General features: G+C 45.8%; 1 protein-coding gene across 2 annotated transcripts in view; it reads right to left on the bottom strand.

The window, feature by feature from the left end:
• GDA (guanine deaminase) overlaps positions 1-27,398 on the bottom strand; it is a 763,322-nt gene that overhangs the window by 176,715 nt on the left and 559,209 nt on the right. Inside the window, exon 9 of one of the 2 annotated variants that reach the window (XM_086961261.1) lies at positions 25,625-25,732. The exons of the other annotated variant lie outside the window; for it this stretch is intronic. Within the exon in view, the coding sequence (XP_086817387.1) occupies positions 25,625-25,732 (108 nt within the window). The remainder of the gene's footprint in view (positions 1-25,624; positions 25,733-27,398) is intronic. 2 annotated transcript variants of the gene reach the window in all.

Raw genomic sequence — 27,398 nt, 5'->3', positions numbered from 1 at the left:
GCCTGGTATTGATTGGTAAGTATGGTGGTAGATGGTGACATCATTTATGCAGAATTTTGGTAGGAGCGCTGGATCAGTAAATCAAACAGTCAACTGCCACTGCTGAATATCCATACATGAACGTGTTGATTGCTTAGGTTTGGGTGCAGAGCCCTGCCTTGTTGCTACAACAGCAGATCCTAGCCTGGTTAGAGGATAGATGCTCATGCCCAAAAGTTCTGGGTACACACTCTATTGGCCTATTCAGGAGCCACTAGGATGACTTGGGCCCCATTGTTTCTGCCCCTCTTCAAAGCTTGTGGTATGAGAGACAGAGGGGGGAGCATGTACAGGAGTTCCTTGCTCCACTATGGCCTGAACGTGTCTCCCAGGGACAGCTTTTTGGGGAATTCCATTGCCAGAGCACAGTAGAACATACATGATGAGCTGACACATCACACTACACTACACAACACAATACAAGACAGCACCATGCCAGTTCATTCCACACTGCATCACGTTGTAAGCCGTAATGCAGCACATCATACAACAACTTAAAGATACCACACTACATTGCGCCACACCAAGCCACGCATACAACATGATATTTATCTGCACAGAACACATCATATCTGCCATAAAACCCCACTGTGCACCATGCATCTCAATAAAATGAGACCCTATAAACTAACTCTGGGAGTAGCAAGCGCAGTGCCTCTACGCATATTTCAACGGAGTTTGAAAAAACTCTGTGGAAATATACTACGCTCCCTCCCAAATTTAAAATTAAAAAAGAAGGCACTTACCTGTGTGTCTGCCACCTCCCTTGCCTGGCCGCTCTCCTTCCTGCTCCTCGATTTCTTCTTTAATGAAAAAACTCCTACATTGTACGTCTTGCACATGCGCAAGACGTACAACGTAGTGGTTTTTTTATTCAAATCATTTTTATTGAAAAAAATAAAAAAAATACAAATATAAAGAAAAGTACATACATGAAATAACGGAAACAAAGGAAATAAAAGGAAAAGAAATGAAATCACAATAGAAATGAAATCAAAACAGAAATGGGTCCGACTCAAGTAATACATACAAATTAGTTGTTACATAGATGTTGGCATACTCAAGTGCCTGTTGATTACACCCAGTGTCAACATGATAGCCACACGATGTGAAAACAGCAGTGAACGAGGATAACTGTTACAAGTGGCCATACAAGTAAGCAGTGTGGTTACATTCAATACAACGAAGTTACAATGAAGTTTGTATATTACCATAATAGGAAGGATTCACGGAGGGTCAAACTAGCCCACCAGGTACCTCCAGTATGCACCAGGGAGCTGCGTTACAGAGAGATGTTCAGAGGCCACGCCCCTTTTTACATCTCTCCGCAACACAGCTCTGTGGCGCTTACTGGAGGTACCTGGTGGGCTAGTTGGACTCTCAGGATTCAAGGGGACTTAATGCCCCAACTTAAAACATGCCACGGGGCGCATTTGCACAGTGGTAAAGGGAGGGGGCGGGGCCTGAGGTGACGTGTGAAAACACGCCCTGTGGCACGTTTTTTAGTTGGGGAATTAAGTCCCTTTCAATCCTGAGGGTCCCTGGGGGCCAATCAGGCCACCAGGTACCTCCAGTAAACACCACAGAGCTGCATTGCAGAGAGGTGTAAAAAGGGGCATGGCCTCTGAACACCTCTCTGCAACGCAGCTCCCTGGCGCATACTGGAGGTACATGGTGGGCTAGTTGGCCCAACGGGTCCATAAGTATTCAATGGGAATTAATGACCCAACTTTAAATGCACCATGGGGTGCGTTTGCAGAGGGGGCGTGGCCTAGTCGCAATGCTGTTTCTTTTTTTTTAAAGTTGGGGGGCTCTGTGGCCCCCCTTCTCCTGCCTTTTTTTGTGCCCTGGGGACCCCACCCCCCAGGGCCTGGTCCACCTTTAAAAAAAAAAAATATGTAAATGGGAGGGGCCACATGGGCCTCCCTCCCGTGGCCAATTCTGGCCCCGGGACCCCTTCCCCAGGGTATGGCCACACATACTGTTTTTTTTTTATAGGAAGGGGGGCTACATGGCTCTCCTCCTTAGGCCTCTATTGGCCCCGGGGACCCCTTCATCCGGGGCCTGCTTTTATTAAATAAATTATTTGTGTTGGAGGGGGACCCCCCTTCCCGGGCCACTTCTGGCCCGGGGAACACCATTCCCCGGGGCCTGGACATCTTTTAAAAATTTTATTTGTGAGGGGGGCTGCGTGACAGAGTTTGCTATGACAGGGCAGGAGCCGCACGGCTCCGGCCCTGCCATAGCAAACAGCAGAGTCCCAGGGGTGGGCACCCCGGGACACTGCAGGAGCCGGCCCTTAGGGGTGGCGGTCCCCAGGGCCATCAAGGGCTCCAGGAGGGGTGCGCGCGGCCCCCCTCCCAACATTGGCAAAGCCCCAGTGAGGTGGTGGTGCCCGGGGATCGGGGGTCCGTAACGGAACCCCAGATTTGCATAGTTAGTGCCCCAGGGAGGTGGCGGCCCCCGGGTCGTGTGGGGGGGGGTTTGAGCCCCCCACACAGGTTTTTTTTTTTTTTTAAACAAGCCCGGGAAGGGGGGGGGGTGGAGGTCCCCGGGGCGGCGGGGAGGCCATGTGCCCCAGCAAATATTTTACAAATGCCCCAGGGGTAGTGGTCCATGGGGCTTGGGGGGCCCTTTGAGCCCCCCCAACCATATAAAACACAAGCCCCAGGGAGTGGCGGTCCCCGAGGCTGTGGGGAGGCCATGAGCCCACTTGCAAATATTTATGAAAAGTCCTGTGGGGTGGCAGTCCCTGGGGCTGGGGAGCCCCTTTGGGCCCCCCATTACAATATAAACATTGCCCCAGGGACTTGGCCCACCCGGGGGCTAAATAATAATGAAGCGCGGGAGCCCACGCTTTGTTTTTGTTTCTTCGCGGCAGGATTCGTGGATCCACTACGCATTTCGACGCTTTTTTTTTAGGAAAACGCTTTTTGGGGCCCTGGGGGTCCTTGTGGGACACCCTGAGCAGGCCTAGGGGTTCTGGGTGTTTCTACCCTGCCCCCTTTTCTCATTGTGTGCGTTTCTTTTACTGCTTTCTTGTGCCTCGTTCTACTGAGGCACAAGATGGCTGCAAACACTTCCTGGTTTGAAGTCTTGACAGCCAATTAGAATGCAGCTTGTGATCGGCAGGGTGCACGGATCCACAGCATCTCTATATATAGATATTTTTATCTTTTGATTTTCTCAGCAACTACTGAATGGATTTACACCATTTAAGAAAAAGAGTTCTTTCTGAGGCAAGGGCCACCTTTATGCCAAATTTGGTGTAATTCCGTTCAGCAGTACGAGATGTAGCCGTGTCTAAAGTTTGCTATGGGAAATGCACTTTTTGACCTCTTTTTTTAATTTCTTAGGAACTACTGAACGGATTTACACCATTTAACAAAAAGAGTTCTTTCTGAACTAAGGGCTACCTTTTTGGCAAATTTGGTATAATTCCGTTCAGCAGTTCTGGCTGTAGCCGTGTCTAAAGTTTCCTATGGTAATTAACATCGAGAAAACACATTTTGAGACCCCCCTTTTTTCTCGCCCCCGCTTGCCGAATCACTGCGAAATGTGCAAGATAGGAGCGGACCGGAGCGCCCCACTAGTTTTAAAAATGTTGCTAAGATTCGTCAACTAGTGCCAATATTATTGGGAAACGAAAAAATAGAATAGAAACACGGTCCTAACTATAACTAACTATATATATATATATATACTGCTCCCGCTATGCCGTAGCAAACACTGCTCCACTTTGTGGAATGGAGAGTTTTAAAAATGCTCTAGTTTCCACAAAGCGGAGCAGGGATGCTTTTGGACAGAGGGAGCTGCATGTTAGCACCTCCCTTTGTCGAAAAGCAATGCTGGCTGCCACAGGAGGCCGGGAGCCGGCAGGGACCGAGGTGGCCATCAGGCTTCCGCTGCGGTCCCCAACAAGCTTGCCATGCCCTAGGGGAAGGGTTCCCTGGGGCGATATCAGCCTGTGTAGGGGGCACCACAGGGTGGAGAAATGGGTGTGGCCACCGAACACCTCTCAGCAAACCCACTGTGTGGGATTTACTGGAGTTAAGAGGAGAGGTAGTTGGCGCCCAACGACCCTTTGGAGCCAAGGAGACTTCATCCCCCTACTAGTAGTGCAACAGGAGGTACATTTGCACAGTGATGAAGAAAGGAGCGTGGCCTTCGACAACCTCTCAGCAATCCTGATATATGGAACTTACTGGAGGCAACAGGAGGGGTAGTTGATCTCCAAGGACATCCTGGGGGGGGGGGTAACTATTCCTTCTGTTACCTCCAGTAAGTCCCACATAGCAGGATTGCTCAGAGGTCTTTGAAGGCCACGCCCCCTTTCTCCACCACTCTGCAAACTTGAGTCATGGTGCACTACTGGTTACTGGTTGTGAGATAAAGTCCAATTTATTCCTGAGGGACCTTGGGGCCCAAGAAGCCCTTCTGGTACCTCCTGTAAGTCCTACACAGCGGCATTCCTGAGAGCTGGTTGGAGGCCCAGCCTCCTTTCTCTACCACTCTGCAAACGTTATTATTAGTTAAGAAACAATAGAAATTCACTGAAAAAAACAAAGGTTACAGGGATGTTATAGTTAGGAATTAGCTTTTAAAAAACATTAGAAATTCACTGAAAAAAACAAAGGCTACAGGGAAATTATAGTTAGGTTCAGATTTCACTCATACAAAGCCTGTGAAATTAGGCAGTAATAGTTACCTGAGCTAACTATAACTTACACCCCGCAATGCTCTGCTTATGACCTCACATATTACATCACTCATGACATGGTCAGTAACATCACTGATGAAATCTCAAATGACATTATTAAGGCTAAAGTAACGCTATAGTTAGGTGAATATGTCAGTGATAACATTAACGTTTATAACAACAACAGCAAACACAGAAATGCAGCAGATATAGTTAACTGCGCTAACTATAACTTGCGCCCCCGCCATGCATTGCTTTTGATATCACATGACATCGCTCATGAAATGTTCTTTGACATCATTTATGACATCACGAATTACATTATTGATGACATCACTGATTACATCATCCAAACGTTGTTTTCCCGCATATTGTCTATAAATTATTATGGCATTAAAGATCTGACAGTATAGCTCAGGAGAATATCATACAACTACCTTAGGTGTAGAAAACATGCATTATGTGCAACATAGACCCAATATCATACACTTTACAGCTAGCATAGTTCACATTATCAACCACAGATATATAGGAAACTCTCATTAAGTATTGGGTTCAATCTGTATACAACTGTTCAGAGAAAGCCCAGTTCCGAAAAATGGTTGTTAGAACCGGCTGTCTCTAGTTGGCAGAGGTATGCACTTCTGACAAATAGGGACACACCTTTTCTAGTCAGGGCAAGGGGATCACACCCTTTGATAACCCCTGCTCACCCCCTTGGTAGCTTGGCAGAGCAGACAGGCTTATCTCAGAGGCTGTGTGTTAAGCATTTATGACCACATACAGTAATAGAGTGAATACACTACAAATGGACACGACACAGTAGTATTATAAAAATAAGTATTTTTATATAAGGCTTAGCACAAGACCAAATAACGACAAAAATATAAAACAATCTTAATAAATACTCTTGGAAGGGAAAATAATAGTTCAAGTGTAGTTTCTTCTTAGCACAAAGTCTTTAGTAACAAAAGCAACTCTTCTTCTTTAAAACACAGTTCTTGGCAACAATGTGACCCACACGGGAGTCACACGACGTCGAGGCAAAGTTAATCCAAAGGGTTCGGCGTCGACCGCGAGGAGCGCTACGTCGAGCCCGGAGTCACACGGACCCCCAACAACACAGTACCTTAGGAAAATGAAGCACACGATGATCAGCGGCGTCAAGCAATCCGGCGTTGCGTCTTCGGTGTCGATCAGGCCTCAGTAGTCGTCGAAGTCGATGATGATGTTGCAAGAGTGAGCAGCGCTCACGGCGTCGAGAGGGCACGAAGTCGATGCGATCAGCAGCGGTGCAGACACGTGGTCACTTGGAGCTGGAGCCAAACTCACTACTCACTGGCGTTGCTGCTGGCGTCGATCGAGCCCTGCGGCCGGCGTCGAGGAAGCGGGACACTGGAGCCGTTACTCACGATGTCGAGCTGGATTCGGCGACGTCTGTCGGCGTCGAGATTGCTGGTTTCTTTCAGAGGGGCTGGATTCTCAAGTTCCAGCAACAAGCACTTTTAGCAGATGAAGTGCTTTAGCCCTGTGACTTCAACAGGAGGCTGGCACTCTTTCAGCCCTTGGAGATTTTCTTAGCAAAGTTTGAGAGTACACACACAGTTCCTCTCTCCTGGTTCCTTGGCAAAAATAAAGAAGCAATGCAGGATTCCCCCCAGCAAACAGCACACTGGCAGAAGGGGTAGGCAAGTCCTTGGATCAGCAGGCTTCTTGTCCTTGGTTTCAGGGTTCCTTGTCAGAAGTGATCTAAAGTCTTGGTTCAGGGGTCCTTCTCTTATACCCCTTTTTGGCTTTGATCCCTTTGTCCATGCAGGGGAATTTCCCAACATCCTGGGTCTGTTGTGGGTGTAGCCAGGCAGAGGCACCTGGCCTATTCACTGAGCAGGGCTGGGTCCTCAGACGCCCAGCAGGAGGTGGAGCCAGCATTGTCACTGGCAGGAGCAGAGCTATCGGCCTCCTGGTAGGAGGTGGGGCTAGGATCGTCCATGGCAGGCACAGAGCCATCAGTCGCCTGGCAGGAGGTGGAGCCAGCATTGTATCAGGCAGGGCAGGCTATCAGCAACTACTCTCCCCCTACTCTCAACGCAAATGTCCCACTCATCCCACACTGACTCATCAGATCTCTGGAGCCACCCAGCTCCTGTCACACACACACCAAACCAGCAGAAACCAGAAATAGTTAGACAAGAAAATAGCCACTTTCTAAAAGTGCTATTTTCAAACCCAGAGTCCAAAAACCATCCACACCAACGGATGCGTAATTAAGCCCCGAGTTCAGGGATACTAAACTCGACATTGCACCATGCTCCCCGAGCCAGATAGGATTATAGCATTAATAATCCTGGCAGCCCATTCTAACTAATGAAGAGCAGGTTACCTCGCAATAGTGAAAAACGAATATGGCTGTAATTCAATATTAGGACATGCCAACTTAGTCAGGCCTGTCCTACCTTATACTTACAATGCACCCTGCCCTTGGGCCTACCATAGGGGTGACTAACATGAAGTTAAGGGAAGGTTTAGGGACTGGCAAGTAGGTGTACTTGTGCAGTCAGCGTGACAGTACTAGACTGCACGTGGGTCTGGCAATGGCAGACCCTCAGACATACTTTTACTAGGCCGCTCTTGTGGGTTGCACAACATGTGCTGCAAGCCCACGAGCAGCATTTGTATTTACAAGCCCTGGCACTCCTGGTGCGCTAGACTAGGGACTGATAGTAAACCAAATAAGCCAAACATGGAATTCAATCAATACAGCAATTTATCATAGGGAGCACTTGCACTGTGGCACTGATCAGCAGTGGCACAGTGCCCAAAGCAGTATACCAGCAAAAACATCGCAAAACAGTGGAGGCAAACAGAAAAAATGGAGGAGAGACTCAAGCCAATGATGCCAGGTCTAACAATGGTGAATGTCAGTTCCAAAACAAATGACCTACTACAGACAGCTTTTATCTGTATCAAACACCTGAAACTCACTGAACCTACATTGAGAAATGAAGTTGATATCAGTAGAGAACTGGATATTGTAAACAGTGCTTACACCTTGAAGAGGGTTTAATTTATACCACACTGTTTGCTAACAGTGAAACTCGCATAAGACACATACCACAAAGTATTTACAAAAGTATCTATTATGCAGCAATTGTCAAAAAAGACACTATTTGCTAAACCATGACCAATATCTGAAGGCGCTAAACAACCTAATACCTGCACCCTTTCATAATCTTGTGAAGACTTTACAGATAGCCCATCTTCTCAACTAAAAATGGGCATGCATATGAGTTGGTACCTGGTTCACACAGCCTTCTGAGTTATGTAGAAATTGTCATGCTGACACAATTCTGTTTAATAACTCAAGGCTGCTTACAAAAGGTAGTATCTACTATGTAAATCGTACTCTTGTTGACATTTTTTTCTGTTGTACCAAAAATCTTGTGTGGAACATAATGAAAACAAATCATCAACTGTCCCCTGCACACAGAGTTACTCTTGAATACAAAGATTTATAACATGTTCAATAACTCTACACAACTATGGTGCATTAAGAGCAGATGTATTTTGTAAACACTTACACCCATTATCTGGACCCATGCTGTTCAGATTTACGTAGACAAGTAATATGGAACTTACCCACCACTATGAAAACCATAAAACAAACTAGCACACTCACTGGATGATGACATCAATAATGTCATCAGTAATGTCATAAATAATGTCATAGAACATGTCATGAATGATGTCATATGTGGGGGTCATAAACAGTGAATGGCAGGGATCTTGTTATCCCTCTTAACTATAACATTACTTTAACCTTACATTTTTTCAGTGAATTTGTAGGGTTTTTTAACATAACGTAATACTTAATTACCATACATAAATGCAACTCCCCTTTGGCCAAGCGTGGTGTGGTGTGGTGTTGGCTGCACAGCCCCCATCCTCCAGGGCCACTTACTTAAATAAAGGGGAGGGGGGCTGTGTGGCCTTCCTCCCCAAACTTTGTTAGGCCCTGGGGACTTCATCCCCCAGGGACACTCTTTTAAATAAATTGGAGGGGGGCACATGTGACCCTCCTCCCTGAGCCAATTTTGGCCCCAGGGAACCCAACCCCAAGGGCCCACCGTACTTTTTATGGGGTGGGGCTCATGTGAAGTCCCTTCCCAGGCCAAATTTGGTCCCGGGGACCCCATCCACCAGGACATGATGCACTTTTCAGGGGGAAGGGAACATTTGGCCCCCTTAGCCAGACCAATTTTGGCTGCTGGGACCCTATTCCTGGGCCATTTTACAGGGGGGGGGAGGCACGCAGCCCCTCTCCCTGAGCCAATTATGACCCCGGGACCTGTGCATTGTACAGGGGGAGGGGGGCTTGCAGACCCCCTTCCGGGGCCTGTCTTTTTTTATCAGGGGGAGGTAGGGAATCGGCACCCCCTCCCCTTGCCAATTTAGGCCCCAAAGTCCCCATCCCCTGAGGCCTGGCCTGCTTGTTTGGTGGAGGGGAGGCCCCATTCACTGGCCTGATTTTGGCTCTGGGGTCCCATTCCTTGCGAAAACACTGAACCGTGTTCAGGGAAGCCAACCCACTGCAGGGCCGGACTGACTACCGGGCAGTTTGGAATGCTGCCGAGCTGGGGGCTGCTTTCACTGCGGTGGGGGCTGATTTTGTTCATTGAGACCTGCGTGTGCTTCGAAATAATTAATGAAAAACGAATTTCTTTTAGCACACGCAGGTCTCCATGAACAAAATCACCCACCAGCTCAGCAGCATTCCAAACTGCCCGGTAGCCAGTCCGGCCCTGACCCACTGGATACTAAAGCACCCTTCCGGGGATAGTTGGGAAAAATTATGCCCACAGTCTCCCGGGCTGGGAACTTTACTTTGCTCCCGCCTGGTAGGAGCAGGTACACAATGCTGTGAAAGGTGGTAGCTCCTGCTAGCACCCATTATGGCGCAAGCGGGCCGGTCCGGTCCGTTCCCAAGATGCTTGTCCAGTCCAGTAAGGACCTAGCTTGGCAGTTAGGTCTGGACTGGTCCCATGAGGCACTGGGTCAAGACTGATTTGCATATGGCTGGGTCCAAACTGGGGTGGTGTAGTGGGCAAAAGATCGATGGATTTAACCCAGATCTCTTGACTGGGGGAGAATGTTTGAATCATTCATCATTCCGGCCATCATTTGTTGCAGTTACACATAGTCTGACGGTAGACATCTGTTGGGGAGAAGGGGTGATGATACCATGAGGAGAAACACCTGAAGGGGTGGAAGGGCACTAGATTCCCAGAGGAGAGACATCTGGAGGGTAGTATAGCTTTGTTGAACCAACAAATAGAGCAGTACGAATTTAATGGGTATGCCTCTAGTAATATTAATTACAAAATCTGTCAACAAGACAATGCATATAATTTGCCGAATCCATTTAGTGGATTATGTGCCCACTGTTTTGTCTACCACATGACTATCACTGAAAGAACCGAGAACAAAATGTATGCTCAGTGAAAGAAGTATTTATGTAGTTCACTTAAAATCAATTATGTTGTCAGTTTAGCTTCCCACCACACCACATTTGCTCACTAAGCAGTGCACCGCCGTTGTTTACATGTGCACCTCGTGAAAGGTACTGACGACCCTCTTGAGTAAAAGTTATTCAGTGACCAAAACTGATATCTGTTTGAAGAAAAACACTGTGTGTAAGGAGTCCTCTTTGGTGACACAAGCCATGTACTACTTGCATTAAGTTTAAGACCTCAACGCGAGACCTATTGGCTTTGCCAAGGATTCGTTTTCGAAAGAAGCGCAAATCGTCTTTTAGTTTTTATTTGAAACGTGTGCCCGATCTGCAATAGCAACTTTGGTGGAATTGGCCTCAACGCAAGAGCATGATTCTCCCTGCATTTAATCCCTATAAGAAATCCCAGAAAGCTCAGAAGCCGAACGGATTTCTCCACTATTGTTTGTCTACATTATATAGATATGCTGCCATCTAGTGGACCAGCGTAAAATTAATTGAAAAAGCTATTCATCAAGCAGACATCACATATTTGCTAGAAATTAGGGGTGAGCAGAAAGCCTGGGAATCGCATGGAGTTTTATGGAACGCTGCGGAATTCCACGGAGAGAAACTCCGCAAATTCCATCCACCCCTAATCGTTAGTAAATATTTTATAATATTCGTTATTAAACACTGCATTGTGTGAATTTGTTTATATATATTGATGTGTTCACCCCTTAATAAAGCTAATAGGCTCATGTTTTACATTTTGCTCTTGTAACTTTTTGACAAAGTCAGTAAGCCTGCCTGAGTGCTGTCAGGATGTGCGAAACCAATCACATGCTGTGTGCTGCATGAGGTAATGATGTTGTAATGGGTTGGGCACAAGGCCTGGTCACAGACTAGGCTTTGCCCGAATCCCACACTGAGCACGGCCAAAGGTTGCGCACAGTGGGCAAAAGGAGGCGCACGCAAGGGATTGGGCGCAGGGCGTCCTGCTTTTCTGTGCTCACGCCCATTTGCTCACACTGAAAGTGGACATGGAGTTAGGCATCGAAGAAACAAAACTCTTGTTCCACACCTTACATTACATAATAAAGTAATAAAAGTGCATGGATGACATGGAGAGGTCTCCTAGAAGAACATAATCCAGAACCTGTAAAGTTGGTAACAAACAACCAAAGTGAAACAACCAACAACATGCTAAATGTACGTATAAACATGCAGAAGCGATGACTTCAGAAAAGAAAAAAACAGACCAATCTGTAAAAAAAATAATTGTGTGTGTTCACAAAACAATTAACGTTTACTGAGTAACGTAATCGTTACATTTCATTGGACAGGTTTTTATTCTGTGAGAAGACCAAGATTGAAGCATGTCGCACCTGGCATCATTCTGCTTTTCCGTGCTCACACCCATTTCCTCACACACAAATAGGGACATGAAGTTAGGCACCAAAGAAATAAAACTCATTCACACCTTACCAGTTTTGAGAATCACAACATGTTCTTTCACCTCTTTCACCTGAACTGGGGCAGAAAAATGTGAAACTCATTTATATGATCAGGTTTTTTTAATCCTTACCCAGTCGCCAACCTTAACAGACATTTGGTTGTCTTTTTCCCCCGACAGTACCACATTTCTTTTGTACCTGACAGCTCACATCCACAACACTGCCAATCTTGGCAGCATCAACACCCTTCCTGTTTATCCACTAACCGTTCAACTTGGACCCAGCAACAGTCCCTCTTAGCAAAGTAAAAAGTGATACTCCTGCACTAATATGGAGTGTTGTCCTCATGGCCCAAATCATGTTTCTGATTGTAGACTTCCATTACAGACCATTTCTTAATGCCTATTGCAGCTGATCTTTGTTACAGTGATCGATCCTCTCCCCCAGACCATTGCTTTTTGGATGATACAAGGATGTTCTGATATGCTTAATGTTAGCCGAACCCAAAAATGCCCTCATTTCCTTTGACATCAACTGGATACCATTCTCAGTCACCAATTCTTCAGGGTATCCTTTCCTCAAACACACCTTTTTGAAAAAAATCAGTGACCACACTGTAATTAACACTATCACAAATTTGATCTCAGGCCATTTAGTAAAATAATCAATCAGCACACTGTATAGTATACTGGCCCGGAACACTATCAAGTCCAGATATGTCAAAAGCCAACTTATGCCATGGCAAATTAACTGTGACAATGGGGGCAAGGGAGCTAAAACAGGAGTCACCTGTGACTTGTCACTCATAACACACGCACCACAATCACAGACAAAGCGCTCCACAGCCAAATCAACACTGAGCCACCAAAAATCCTCCTGTAGTCTACACTTCATGGCACAGACACCAATATGACCCCCATGATTCAGAGTCAAACATTTGTCATGCAAATATGATGGCACCACCAACAGCCCAACCCTATGCCAAAGGCCCTCAACAACTGGCAATTCATCAGAAACCCTTAAGTATGAAATTTAGCCCCCAAACCTCTTTGACAACAGGCCATTGACTGCCTTGTGCAGCACACATGGAAAAAGCAAAGTGCCATGGATTGTTTATGTACAGGAAGGTCCCCTGCATTGACGCTACACTGCTAAGTGTAGCAGCAGCGCAGGGGGAAATGCAAGGGTGCACGATATCTTTGTAAATATGGTGCAGCCATGCGTATCAGAAGTAGCGAAGTGAGGCGTTAGCCTGGAAGACTAACGCCTCACTCCGCTGCTTCCTCGTACATATGCCCCTTTGTATCTCATTTCTAATGCTTCCATCTATTCCCTTCTGAGAGGCCCCTTACCATAGCAAAATCAATTGAACTTACCACGCACTCTATGTCCAAATCATCACTCTCTTCCAATTGGGATTCAGACATGCACAAAGGCAATCTTGACAAGCAATCTGCAGTAAAACTTTTAGCACCAGCCACTTATTCTAGTTTGTCCCGAAACTCTTGAAGTCTATTTTTCCATTTGACGAAATGAGGAGCTCTTCCTCCCGCTGATTGTGCTAAATTGGTCCACCAGCGGTTTATGATATGATATGATAAATGGGATTTGTAGAGCGCACGTACACCTAAGGTTTCTTGGCGCTGGAGTGGAAGGGCTGAGAGGTACATGGTGGGGCAAAACTAGTCGTGAGCTAACGAGAAGAGCCAAGTTTTAAGTGATTTTCTGAAGTGAGCATAGGAGGGAAGAAGGCGGAGTGCTGGGGGAGGGAGTTCCAAAGGAATGGAGCCTGGGTAGAGAATTTCAGGCCTCCATGTTTCTTACGTCTGAAGGAGCAGGGGGTCAGAAGATTGGAGTTGGAGGAGCGTAAAGCACGTTGGGGAACATAGCGATGTAAGAGGGAGGAAATGAAAGAAGGCCCCTGAGAGGAGAGGGCTTTGTGAATCAGGCAGCCAAGTTTGAAGAGGCTGCACTGGACTACTGGGAGCAATTGAAGGTTCTTAAGGAGGGGCTTGGTGTGACTAGATCTTGGTTGGCCATGAATCAGCCTGGCTGCCTGATTCTGGATGAGTTGGAGGCGTTGGGATTGATAAGCAGGTATGCCCACATATAGGGAGTTCACATAGTCAATGCGAGACATGACTAGTCCCAGAGTGACCTGAACAAGAGCTTCGTGGGAGAGGAGTCTGCTGATTTTCCGAATGCGACGCAGATGGAAGAAGCAGACGGATACAACTGAGTTGATTTGAGCCCTCATGGAGAGGTCCTTGCTAATGATGATGCCTAAGCTCTTGACAGAGTCACCAGGGGAGGGAGAGGGGCCAAGTGAGAGGGGCCAAAAGGAGGAATTCCAGGGGTTGCCATGAGGCCCAGTGAGGACTAACTCAGTCTTGTCGGGGTTGAGTTTAAGCTGATTTAAGTTCATCCAGGAGCTAATGAAGGTCATGACGGAGTGGACGTTTTGGAGGGAAGACGGGGAGGGGTCGATGTTAAAGATGAGCTGAAGATCGTCAGCATAATTGAAGATGGTCACAGATTTTTGCTGAACCTCTGAGATTAGGGGACGAATGTAAAGATTGAAGAGAAGTGGTGAGAGCGAGGAGACCTGCGGGACTCCACAGGTGAGACGCTTTCCCACCGAGGAGAAGGGGTGAGGGAGACTGCCTGGACGAGATCTTGGAGAAAGGAGGTGATCCATCTCAGTGGTAGCCCCGGATGCCGGTGTGTTTGACACGTTCAAGGAGGATGGTATGGTCGACGGTCTCGAATGCCGCTGACAAATCCATGAGCACCAATGCCTGAGACATGTTCTGGTCCACCCCCTTTCTTAGCTCCTTGTGGACGGCCAGGGAAATTGATTCAGTGGAATGCTGAGGCCTGAAACCAGCCTGGTGAGGATCAAGAAAGTGGGTAGATTCAACGAAGGTGCTCAGACAGTTAACCACAAAGGCCTCCAGGACTTTACCCAAATAGGGGAGGAGGGAGATTGGGTGGAAGTTAGAGAGAGTGCCGGGATCTGCTCTAGGTTTTTTAAGGCTGTTTTGAAGGAGAGAGGGACCACCCCAGAGGAGAGGCAGTTGTTCAAAAGAGAAAGGGGGGGCATAGGAATGTTAAGAAAGATCTCCCAACTAATATGGGGGGTGGGGGCAGCTATCCTGGGGGGAGCCAGACTTGATTTTCCTAAGAAGAGAGAAGAAGGTTTCTTCAGTGAGCGTGGGGAACTTGAGATATTGGGCGGGGTTGGGAGAGGCCACCGTGGAATTCGGTATGGTGGCAACAGTGGGGATGCTATTTTTAATTGTGATAATCTTTTCAATAAAGTAGCTATTGAGGGAGTCATAGAGGGATTGTGATGGGAGGGATTTAGCAGTGACACGATCAGGTTTTACCAGCTCATCCACGATGGAAAAAATGGTTTTAGATTTACAATTTGAGCTCAATATTTTTGCAGAGAAATATGCAGGTTTGGCCGAGAGAATGGCTGCTTTATAGTCCTGTAGGGCCGTAAGGAAGGAAGTTTTTTTAAGGGGGCAGTAGTGAAGCCTCCACTTGCGCTCCAATTGGCGCAGTGCGAGTTTTCTGTCCTTAACACCTTGGCTGCTAGCAATATTTTCCTTCTGTGCTGGATTGCCAGAATCCCCATTGTTCATGACGAGCTCAGCTCGTCATCAGCACAGCTCAACTGTGCCTCATGACGAGCTCAGCTCGTCATGAGCATCGAAGAGGTTAAGGTCTTTTGTGAACCAAAGTTGGGCGTCTTGGGGTCTCTTCCTTTTGAGGGCTTTCTAGGCGGCAAAGTTCTCTCTCGCCTGGGCCAGCCAGGAGGCGAGAGCTTCAGCCTGCATATGAGGTGAGCATTGTAGGTCAGTGAGATCAGGAGAGGCGAGAAGAGAGGAAGTGAGGTTCGTGCAGAGGGAGGGAATGTCTCATGTTTCCAGTTTCGGACCAATTATGGGAGCAGCTATGTGGTTTACAATGGCGGTCGGCTGGATGATGGAGAGGGAAACAAAGTAATGGTCGGACTAGGCACAAGGGGAGACTCGGAGGTCGAGGATGTCCAGGTTTAGACTCCAGACCTGGTCCAGAGTATGCCCTTTCATGTGGGTGGCCACTTTGATATGTTCTGAAAAGTTCAGCCCATTGAGTAAGTCCGTGAATTGTTTGGAGCCGGGGTTTTCATGTGGGTCATGTGGCCAGTAATTGAAATCCCCTATGATGAGGAGTTTGGCGTGGTTGACAGTCAGCTCTGCAGCCAAGTTACTAAAGAACTGGATAAAGTTCGATGAAGGGTTTGGTGGCCTGTAACATAGTACACATGTAAGCGGGAAGTGTTTAGAGTGTAGTGTGACTGCTAGGATGTCAGCCAAAGGGGTATTGGGAATCGTAAGGGAAGTGAAGATGTGCGAGTGGGAGATGACAAAGGCAACCCCCCCCCCATCTTCCCATCAGGTCTGTTTGCCTGGAGCATATAATAATTGTCAGGTAATGCAGCCAGGATGTCTGGCATGGACTCGGATGAGAGCCATGTTTCAGAGAGAAACAGTATGTCGGGTCTGAGGGTGTCTAGCAGGTGAAAAATCTCTAGCTGATGCCTGGCTAACGAGCAAGTGTTTAAGTACCAGATGGAAAGTTTGGTGAGGGTAGGCTTGGGATGAGTGGTGATGATGAGTGGTTTATGGTTCGTTCGCAGTATGAACCTGCTGACTCACATAAAATGTTTGAAGTTCTATACACAAATCAAGGGCCTCCTTCTCTATGGTGGAATAAGTAACTTCCGCACCTCTCACATCCTTGAAGCACACGCAATGATTTTCTCACAACCATTGCTTCGCTTCTGCATGAGTACAGCTCCTAGGACCAGATTGGTGGCAGCAGTAGAAATAATGCAGTTGTCATTAGTGTTGAGTGTTTTGAGGGGGCAAGCTGCAACAATATCTGTTTCAGTTTCAGTTTAGCTTTATTCGATTTTGTTATACAAATCATAAAAGCGTACAGTTTTAAAAAACATACAATTAAAACAACTTTGACATGGCCCGCAAAATATTGACGAACTTAAAAAGTAAGACTTAAAAGATTGTTCAAAGAGAGAGGATCCCAGTCCTAAAATGTGACCTCATTCATAAAGAAAACAACTTTACACAATATTTAGACAGTTATGTATTCTAGCAATCTTGCCTTTACAAAGATATCGCCTTCTCCATGGGCTGCTAATAAAAGCCTCTGCAGCGTAGCATATCTAGACGGTTTGGTGCAGGGGGGTTGCCATTGATCGTTCTCCAGGCAGATTTATCGATAGCATGGGTATAGCCAGCCCGTGGTCTAAGTGCGGGATAATGAGGGTAAAAGTCATGAAGGTCCCCAGTATATATCGGGCGATGTTCATCTTGCCAGTACCAGGATTGGAGGAACGAAACAATGTTTCTGTGACAGAATTTCACTAAGACCAGATCCCCGACGATATCCTTTCGAAGGGGACCTAACCAGCCCACCCTTCTAACGGCTAGTATTCTGCCATTAAGTTCAGCAGGCAGGGGTCTATTCCTAGATAACCAGTGGATAACTTTGTTCTGTAGCTCATGTTGGGTTTCAGTTTTCCCCTGTGTGATTGGTGGCACTCCTGATAGAAAATAAACAAAGGGAGCAGCCTCTGGTGGTAAGTGAATATGAGGTGCTATGTTTGACCCTGAACTGGCGATGTTGCGCTGTGGAAAAACACGATTTGGCAGAGGGTGAGGGTCCTCTGGATCTAATATATTGGGAGCTGTGGCCTGAGTCTGAGCATTGGTGCTTGGTGCAGTTGGTTTAGGGGTTCCAGAAACAGCAGATGAAGGGGATTGCCTGGTATATACCTGATTTTTTATGGGGGCCAGGTTTGTGTTGATCGTGGTCTCTAATTCCGTAAGTCTATCCCCTAGAAGGTCTATTTTTGCCATCAATGGTGAAATGGCGGAATTAATTAGCCGTTCAATAAGGGTCAGTAAGGACGACTGTGAGGGCGGTGCTGAAAGATCTAACCCTCCCACAATTTCACCCGGATCTGGAGTTGGAGGGGAAGTAATTGGAAACAGCCAGGATTTAGAAGACAATTTGGGATGTTTAGGTGGATTTCCATTTTGTTTGTCTGTCTCGCACTTACTTTTACCAGGTGGGGGCCTTGCTGTTACTATACTCTGGGCGTCTGCAGGGTTAATAAGGGGACGTTCGTACGGACTGTTATTCAAGTTTTGTGAACCAATTGGGGCGCTAATATATTCAGGACTGCTGGCCGCTAAAGTGTACATAGTTCCACATAGACTGTTTAGTTCGTCTAGCCCTGTTAAGCTATTCCCAAAGTCGAAGACAGATACACGTGAATGATTTGTAATTATGCACTCGGGTGACTGTATAAGATCATTTACCCCTGGATTTAAGGGAGATTGCTGTGTTGGCTTAATTCCTTGTAAGTCTTGTGTCCCTTTTGGCGAGTCCCTATGTGGTATTGCTTTATTGAATGCCCCCTTTCGTGTCATCGTGATTACAGGAGGGTGATCAATCAGTTAGTGGTATTGCTCAAACGGATGACAAAAAGTACCTTGTTGGTAAGATGTAAGTAGGTAAGATGGAGGCAAGGGGGGTGGCCCGTCCCGGCCTTCTCGGTCCTCTGAGGGCCACAGAGGGCCCGCCCTTTGCCCGGGCTTCGCCCGGCGCTCCCGCGACGCGGGTCTGGTGAGGTACTTTGAAGCGCCTCCAGACGCGGAAGTTTTCTCTCTCTGCTTCCTGCCGCAAAGCACGCCGGGGATTGTAGTCTCCCCCGCTCGGCGGCCGCAGCACGGTGTCAGAGGCTGCGGCGCGGGGGACACAGCTGGCAGGGTCCCTCTGGCAAAAGGAGGTAAAGCAAGCCACCCCAGGCTTAGCAGGTCCGATTTGAAAATGACGCCCGCTCCCCGAGACTGGTGAGGGACTTTGAAGCGCCTCCAGGCGCGGAAGTTTGCTCTTGCGGCTTCCTGCCGCAAAGCACGCCGGGGATTGTAATCTCCCCCGCTCGGCGGCCGCAGCACGGTGTCAGAGGCTGCGGCGGCGGGAAGGGACAGCTGGCAGGGTCCCGCTGGCAAAAGGAGGTAAAGCAAGCCACCCCAGGCTTAGCAGGTCCGATTTGAAAATGACGTTTAATTGATTCGAAAGCTTTATCACATGTATCATTCCAATCATACTTCAAGTTTTTTTAAAGCAAATCTTTCAAATACACTGTCTTGCTTGCAAAATTACCCACAATTTTGGCATAGTACTCTATCAAGCCCAAAAAAATTCTAAGTTGGTCTTTAATGGTAGGTTTAGGTGCTGTCTCAATTGCTTCTAGAATTTTGACCTTGGGTTTTACTCTTACTTTAGACACATGATACCCAAGATAATCCACCCCATCTTGAGAAATGTGTAATTTGTCCTTTTTAGTATCAGCCCACTAGATCTCAATATATTAAGAACCTGCCTTAAACTTTGATCATGCTCATGACTATCTTTCCCATAACGTAGGATATTGTGCTGAAAGTAAAGAACTCCAGATGGCCCATTAATCTCTGAAAAATTTCCGCTGCGGATGCCAATCGAAATGGCATCTGAATATTACAACATGCATCCTCAGGTATTACAAAAGATGTGAGATGTCTCGATTCCTGACATAACTCTTTCTGGTGATAGGTGGCTGACATGTCCAAAGATGTAAAAAAATACTGCTTCCGTAAGAGTTGCCAACATTTCTTTAATATTGGGCAGTGGTTCGTGATCGACCCATATAATCAGCATTCAGATCCTTCAAATCGACACACAATCTCAAGGACTAGTCTCCTTTCGCAAGCCAACACCATTGGACAAAGCCATTCTGAACCTTCAATAGGTTCAATGATACCCATGCTACACAATTTTCCATGTTCCAATTTCAGCTCATTCCATAACCCCAGAGGTACCTTGCACACTTTGGGCCTTATTACGATGTCTGACCCCCCTGCAGTCTTGGGACCGACCGACCAACCTCTTGTTGGCGGTACCGACATAACTATTACAATATACCGCACATGGTACAGTGCATACTCCGATTCCTCTATGGGAGCTTGTGTTGTGACGGTAAACCGGCCGTAGCACAAGCTCCCATAGAGAAATTGGAGTTTCTGTTAATCCCTGCACCGTGTGGGAGGCACCTCACGGTGCATGCCACACAGTCCAAGGATTAACAGGGAGGCACCATAGGTGCCCCTCCACCCCCAATCGGAGACCACAGGGAGAAGGGGGCCCTACTAAGGACCCCAAAGTTGCTTTCCCACAGTCTGACATCAGAAAGCCCGACATGGAAAGTCTGTTGGAAACCGAAATCGTAATCGCGACGGCGTAAACGCCGTCCTTAGGGATTATGGTGAGGCAACCGACTAGCCTCCGGGCTCCTTGTGCCCGTCGGAATTCAGCTGGAATGACCGGTTGGTTTCCCCTTGACCGCCTGCATTGTAGTGGCGCGGTTGGAAGTAAAACCGTCGATGTGACTCGGAAAGCCTTCGACAGTCGGAGGTTTTCCAAATCACATCATAATGAGGCCCTTTATGTACAACTGCAAAGGCATTATCTTTCAAAATAATGCTATGTTGGAACCCTTTCAGTATACTCCATTTTCCATTGAACACATCAGGATGCTCTTTTACCCACACACTTTCACCAACATGCACCTTATGCACCCTATTACAATTGTACATCTTTTTCTAGAAATGACCATGTCAGAATGATTTTTGGTCCAATACCATATCCAAATCTCCTTGTTCGTTCCGTTCCAGCAGGTTAGATCTATCTCTTGCAACATACACCAGGCCATTGGTGGAACTGACCTCAACTCCATGGTGGCATCAAATTTACCCCCAACTTCTACTTTCTTACCCCCATACACAAGTACTTTAATGTGAGATGCTTGCAACTGTACCCCTTGAAACTTCTTAAAATTCTTTATATTCATGAGTGCGAAAGGAGAGCCTGAAGCTGCCTCAAATTTAACTTCCCTCTAATTGACGACAACTGCACACTCGGGAGGTTTCTTTCTGCGAGACCCACTCATAGTAGATATATCTTCTGTTTCACTATACTCCGGCGAAGCTAACATTAATATGCAATTACCATCATCATCATCATCAGGAAAAACAGCTTCTAGTGACTTAATCATTACTGAGATGTGCTATTTTTGCCCTGATACTGATTTACACACCCGTGCAAAATGTGATTTCTTCCCGCACTTGAAACAAGTTTGGTTGACAGCACTGCAAAACGAGATTTGCTACCACAACAGAAACACAGCTTATTATTCTTTTCTCGGTAAGACTTGGTGCAGTAATTGAACATTTTCTGTGGTGCTTTTCCCTCTCTACTGTAACTGATTGTTTATTAACCTGTTTGGAAATCTGTTGAACCTCACAAAGTTTAGAGTTACTGTTAATTTTCTGTATTCATTGTTTGGAGTGTTCAATACTTCTAGTTATTGCCAATGCTGTTTCCAAACTTGGAACCTCCGTGGGTAGAAGTCTTTTATAATCTTGTCCTTAAAATCCCGATAATTACATATGGATAAAAGCGTTCCTAAAGCAGCTACAATATCGTCAATAGATCCTCCAGAAAGTTGTGAACGCTGTAAAAACTTGTGGCGCTCTAGAACCGTATTCTTTTGTGGATTAAATCTCTTATCCAGGGTCTTGATGATGGATGCATACTCATCTATTACAAAAGTTGTATATTAACCGCTTTTTTCATCGAAGTGAATGTGTCACTATGAATTGCCTCTAAATATGTCTCAAACGCTTCCTTCCGTTGTGGCCAATTGAGTGGAGGATTTCCCGGAACTGGTAAAAATGGTACAGGAGCTGCTATCCTCTCCATGAGTCAGGGCCTAGTGTGGGTGAATTGCTGCCACCAATTACATTAGTTTGTACCTATAGTGTGGAGGCTAAAGTAACCAGCTTGCAAGGTGTGCCTGTCACCATGAATGCAGGCTAATGACTACTGGTTGTCAGTATGTGATTCAAAGTATTATTCCACTTTTGAGTTAGTCTCCAAATGAAGGAAATGCGGCAATGTGTGCTTGTCACTGTAAATGCAAGCTTATTTCATATGAAATATATGTAAAAGGAAAATGGTCCTAGACACAGATTTCAAAACACGGCTAGTGATGTGAGTATTACTTTTTCACAATACACAGCTAGTCAGACTGAATCTGAACATACAAACACATGGAGATGTATTGTTAGCTTAATTCAGCTCAAAGAAGGCAACAAAAGCAAAGAACCCAACACAGCAGTCATTATAGCAAATTCTTACTGCAATTTATTTACAAATTCTTAAAAAAATTTTTGAGCAAAAGAAGAGAAGAAAGGAAAGTATGGTGCTCGAGTAGAGAAAAGTGTAAGTATAGATTTACAGTGATTCAGTGCAAAAGGGGATTATTTGTACATTGCACATATGGAGCCTACCCATTTACAATTTATATACAATATTATACAGGGGAACAAGGGGGGGGCAGGTGTAGGCTTAAAAAAACCACGGGGGGGGATCGTCGACGTTTCGACCCTGGCGCAAAACGGGAAAGTCACGACCTCTGCTGCGGGTCTTCTTCAGGACGGAGGTGGGGACAAGGGGCGGGGAAGCACCAATTGAGAGTGATAAGGTGTCGCAAATCCAGATCAGTTGGGCGATGCACCTCTCGTTGAGAAATTTGGCACTAAATAAAGGTTCAGTCAAGTGCCAATATATATATATATATAAAGGTGGAGTACGGTCTGGCCGCCCCACGTCTTGGGATCATTGTGGATATCTCAGTGCAATTAAGGAATTAATTGAACTTAACCCAGTTCCCTCATTGCCGGTAATAAGTCCTCCATGTCACCGGACTAGGCCTTTTCGAACTGAATGACTTTCGTGTATATATTGGCACTTGACTGAACCTTTATTTAGTGCCAAATTTCTCAACGAGAGGTGCATCGCCCAACTGATCTGGATTTGCGACACCTTATCACTCTCAATTGGTGCTTCCCCGCCCCTTGTCCCCACCTCCGTCCTGAAGAAGACCCGCAGCAGAGGTCGTGACTTTCCCGTTTTGCGCCAGGGTCGAAACGTCGACGATCCCCCCCGTGGTTTTTTTAAGCCTACACCTGCCCCCCCCTTGTTCCCCTGTATAATATTGTATATAAATTGTAAATGGGTAGGCTCCATATGTGCAATGTACAAATAATCCCCTTTTGCACTGAATCACTGTAAATCTATACTTACACTTTTCTCTACTCGAGCACCATACTTTCCTTTCTTCTCTTCTTTTGCTCAAAAATTTTTTTAAGAATTTGTAAATAAATTGCAGTAAGAATTTGCTATAATGACTGCTGTGTTGGGTTCTTTGCTTTTGTTGCCTTCTTTGAGCTGAATTAAGCTAACAATACATCTCCATGTGTTTGTATGTTCAGATTCAGTCTGACTAGCTGTGTATTGTGAAAAAGTAATACTCACATCACTAGCCGTGTTTTGAAATCTGTGTCTAGGACCATTTTCCTTTTACATATACAGTTACCCAGGTCCTATTGATTTCTTGGGTTTACCCCATTGTTTTCAATTATTTCATATGAAAAGCATGAAAAAAAAGGTTAAGCATTTTATTGGAACACTGATCTTGCTTCTTGGGTATGCTGCTCCAATGAATTCACGGATTCCAAAGAAAAGTAATGTGAACCCTCCCAACCTGTCACAATGGCCGCCAATGTGATGCACCCTGCACTTGTTTCTACAGCTGGTGAAGCACGTGCTACTGATAATACTCATGCTCCTGTATAGATCATCCTACAACATCAGCGACACTCTGAATTTGCTCACCTCAAATATCTGCTTTTCTATCAAAGTTTTTGAGCATAGAGTTAGCACATTGCTATCTGCACCGAGATGTTAAGGGACTTAGCGGCCGATTATGATGACGGTGGGACCGCCACCAACAGACCGTCGGTGGCGGTCCCACCGCCATTGGGATCATGTTATCCGCCCGCATGGGATAGTTGGTGGTAGGAAAGATCGACCACCACGCATCCGACGGGCTCCTTCAGTCCGCCGGTGCATCGGAGGAGAATCATATCCCTACAATGGTGGCGGTGCCTGCCAGGCACAACCATATGGATTATGATGTCCCTTTCTATGATGGGTAACCCGCCGTGAAAAGGTAGGCGGAAAGGGACTTTGGGGGCCCATAGCGGGCCCTTCTTCCCCCCTTGCACTCCGATGTGGACACTGGGGGGGCACCTATGGAGCCCCCCTACATATCCCTGCACCATGAGCAGGCACCGCATGGTGCCTGCCACATAGTGCAGGGCTGTCAGGTGTCCGTATTTTGCATTGGGGCGGATGCTGCAACCAGTTGCACCTGCTGCAATGCAAGGTATAGGCACTGTAACCGCCATGGTGGCAGTTCCATCATAATGCCTATATTGGGATCGCCAATAGCCTGTCAGAAGTCCCCATTTCCGATAGGGCAGCGGGGGGACATACGTCTGCCTGCTATCCTAATCAGCCCCAAAGTCTTTTTGCCATTTCTACAGCAAAATCTTTAAGCATAGGATTGGCACAGTGCCATCCACGCCCAGCTATACAATTACAAAAACCTTACATCACTCCAGACACAGTACTACAGCTTTGGATTGGTAAAAAACCCTCCAAGACAACCTGAAATGAATAAAAGCAACCTCTGACACGTGTTTTGCTACCATTATAGCTCTTCAGAGAGGTTTCGCTTTGTCCAGACATTAGGGCGCACCCAGTATGTCAAAACAGTACCCTCTAAGACATAGACTGCTGCATAAATTATGCAGAAAAGGAGCAGAGGACTCTGGGTAGTTCCCAAGTTTAGGTGGAGGGCAGCTTCTGTATAGAGCACCCTACAACACCGGCGTATTTTGCTATTTTGCTATTTCCATAGCAAATTCTTTAAGCATATGATTAGCACAGTGCCGTCCACGCCGAGCAGTAAAATGACAAAAGCCTGTTATCACTCCCAGTCGCTGCCCGTGGAGGGAGCTCCGGTGGGGCAGAAAGGTGGGGCGGGGGAGGGGCAGGGTCGGGGGTGCTAAAAACCAGAATATGGATAATTGGAGGTAAGTAAACAATTTAATCAATAAAACGAATTTCGTAGCGCGCACATTTTGCGATGCAGGGCACGCTCCGAAATTCGTTTTATTTATTAAATTGTTTACTTACCTCCAATTATCCATATTCCGGGTTTTAGCAACCCCACCCCCTCCCCCACCCTGCCCCTCCCCCGCCCCGCCTTTCTGCCCCACCGAAACTCTCTTCACAGGCCGTGGCTGATCACTCCAGGCACAGCATTGCTATGCTTACGTTCTTTGATAGAAAAGCAGACATTTGCGTTTCTCTTTAATCTTTTGATCATGATGAACCTTTCAATAATTCCAACATTAATCAATCAAATTCCTAGGAATAATTGTTGTCACTTTGCCCAACAATAGATACCCTGTAATTAAATCAAAACTACTTTCTATGTTATGTTGTATGTTGTTGTGTAAAGTTGATCATATTTAAATGTGAAGTTAATAATATTTAAATGGCACACATTTGGCCATTGGTACGGCTTTGCAGCCTTACCATAAGAAATTATTGTCCTTAAATTATCGTAGTCGTCTGCTGTGACAGAGCATTCACCTTTTATTTATGCAAGGATGTGTTGAGAATTTACACAGGGTTTTAACTGATTAATATGGCAAACACACAAGGCATGTAGCTGTCTGCTCAGTTCCTACTAGGACTCAAACTAGTAACGGGGTGATGTGAGTTAATGACCTTGTTGCAAACTGAAGTGCGTTTAATAAGTGACTTTAAATGCTCAACATGTGTACTGCCAGGATAGTGCCATCAACTGTGTATGTATGCACTGACATTAACAATTCCAGTAGTTACCTTTCTTGTTAAAAGTTTGTTACTTTCGTATACTTTGGAGTAATTTTCCCGATGAGGATACATCGCTTTGACCGACAACACTTCTTCTTTTGCTTCACTTATATGACTCTAAAAGAAAAATACAGCACATTTTTTAATAAGTGTAAATGCAATAAAATACAGGCGCAGGCATATGGACAGAATTACATCTCAAGCACAACCCATTCAAACGCAGAGCACAGTCACATTCCAAGGATCTTCCTTGATGTGGATATGCATGAATGATGTACGCAGCTTACCTTACCTTTATTTTATTAGAGCTACCAATGGACACAAATCTGTGGGCCACTTGCTTAACCGCTTAGGGCCACATTCCATAAATATTCTTTGTGAGTACATCGGTCTAACCAATGATCTTGGTTTGATTTTCTCAAGAAATTTCATGAGTAAAGTGTCCTTAACTTAGTGAATCTGGTACAAAGTGTTTAGGGGGTTCTAATGGGGAGTGATTGGCTGTATACAGTACCTTCCAAGCCTGCACATGTTAATAAATACACTGCGAGTATCGGTTTTAATTTTAATTGTTCAATGTAACAAGAACAGGTATAATAGAGTTGATTGTCATAAGGTGACTATGTAATGTACACGCTTGATCAAACTGGTGTCCAATATTTAAAACCAAAATGGTGCCCATTATTCAAAGGTTTGCCATTTTAATTAATTATATACTGATCCATCAGAAAGTAGGGGGTATCATACTCGGTAAAGAGGCAAGGCCCTTTCCGTGACATCAATCTAATATCTTCAAATGCTTCAGTGTTCAACTTGTTTAGCTAAAACTTGCTATCTTCATCTCTCTTTATGTTTCCCTAGATGTAAATGTATTTTTGAAGACTATATCTAAATTACTTTGATTTTAAATAAGATTTTTTTCACATTGCGTAGAACTTAGGGCCTTTTTACGAGTTTGGCAGTCCATTAAACCGCCGAACCAGTGGTGGGGGTCCACCCGCTGTATTGCGAATACGGCGGTGTGGACTGCCACCGGACCGCTGCTACCTTCGGTTTCCTTTATCCCATTGCGGTGGCACAGTGGTCAGAGGCCATGATATGCAGGTGGTGCAGCTGCTGCACCGCCAAGCATATTATGAGTTTCCTCACCGCCACAGTTTTGGTGCTCCCATTGCAGTGCCTTTCGCAGGCTCACATACGAGCCTTTTAAAGGTACAGCCGCGGGACCGGCACAGCAGGACCGCCTGACCCGGATTCATGTAGGAATCCAGCAGGCGGTCTCAGTACGGGTTTGCTGGTGTGGCTGCGGGGCGCTGGTGTGGCGGCCTACTGCCACACCATCAAACTTGTAATAAGGTCCTTAATATTTTGGTATAAAAAATGGTTCTTATGTCTCCACCTGATATTATCCTTAATGCAAATGACCTTACACTTGAATATCGTGATATTATTGCATTTACAGTGACTATTTCATGTCAGTCCCTTGATATTGGGTCGTACATTTTGGTTATTTGTTTGCAATATTATTAATTTTTAACTGCAAAGTATTTCATTAAAGAAAAATAATATTATAGTGGTGGACAATTAATAAGATATGTTCTTCAGTTGGGCTATAAATTTTGAACATTTATAAGATATGCTAATATGTCTAATTTCTATAGATAGTTTTTTCATTCCTACTTTAATAATAACAAAACCATGATGTTGTTTCATTTCTAATGTCATTATGCCCATATAAATTGGCAAATGCACTTCACAAAACATGGGTTGCACTAAGTCAGTT

This window comes from Lissotriton vulgaris, chromosome 3_1, assembly GCF_964263255.1.
Source record: "Lissotriton vulgaris chromosome 3_1, aLisVul1.2, whole genome shotgun sequence".
NCBI classification, from domain to species: domain Eukaryota; kingdom Metazoa; phylum Chordata; class Amphibia; order Caudata; family Salamandridae; genus Lissotriton; species Lissotriton vulgaris.
Note: the sequence above shows the minus strand (reverse complement) of the source record. Positions and strands in the feature narration are given on the sequence as shown.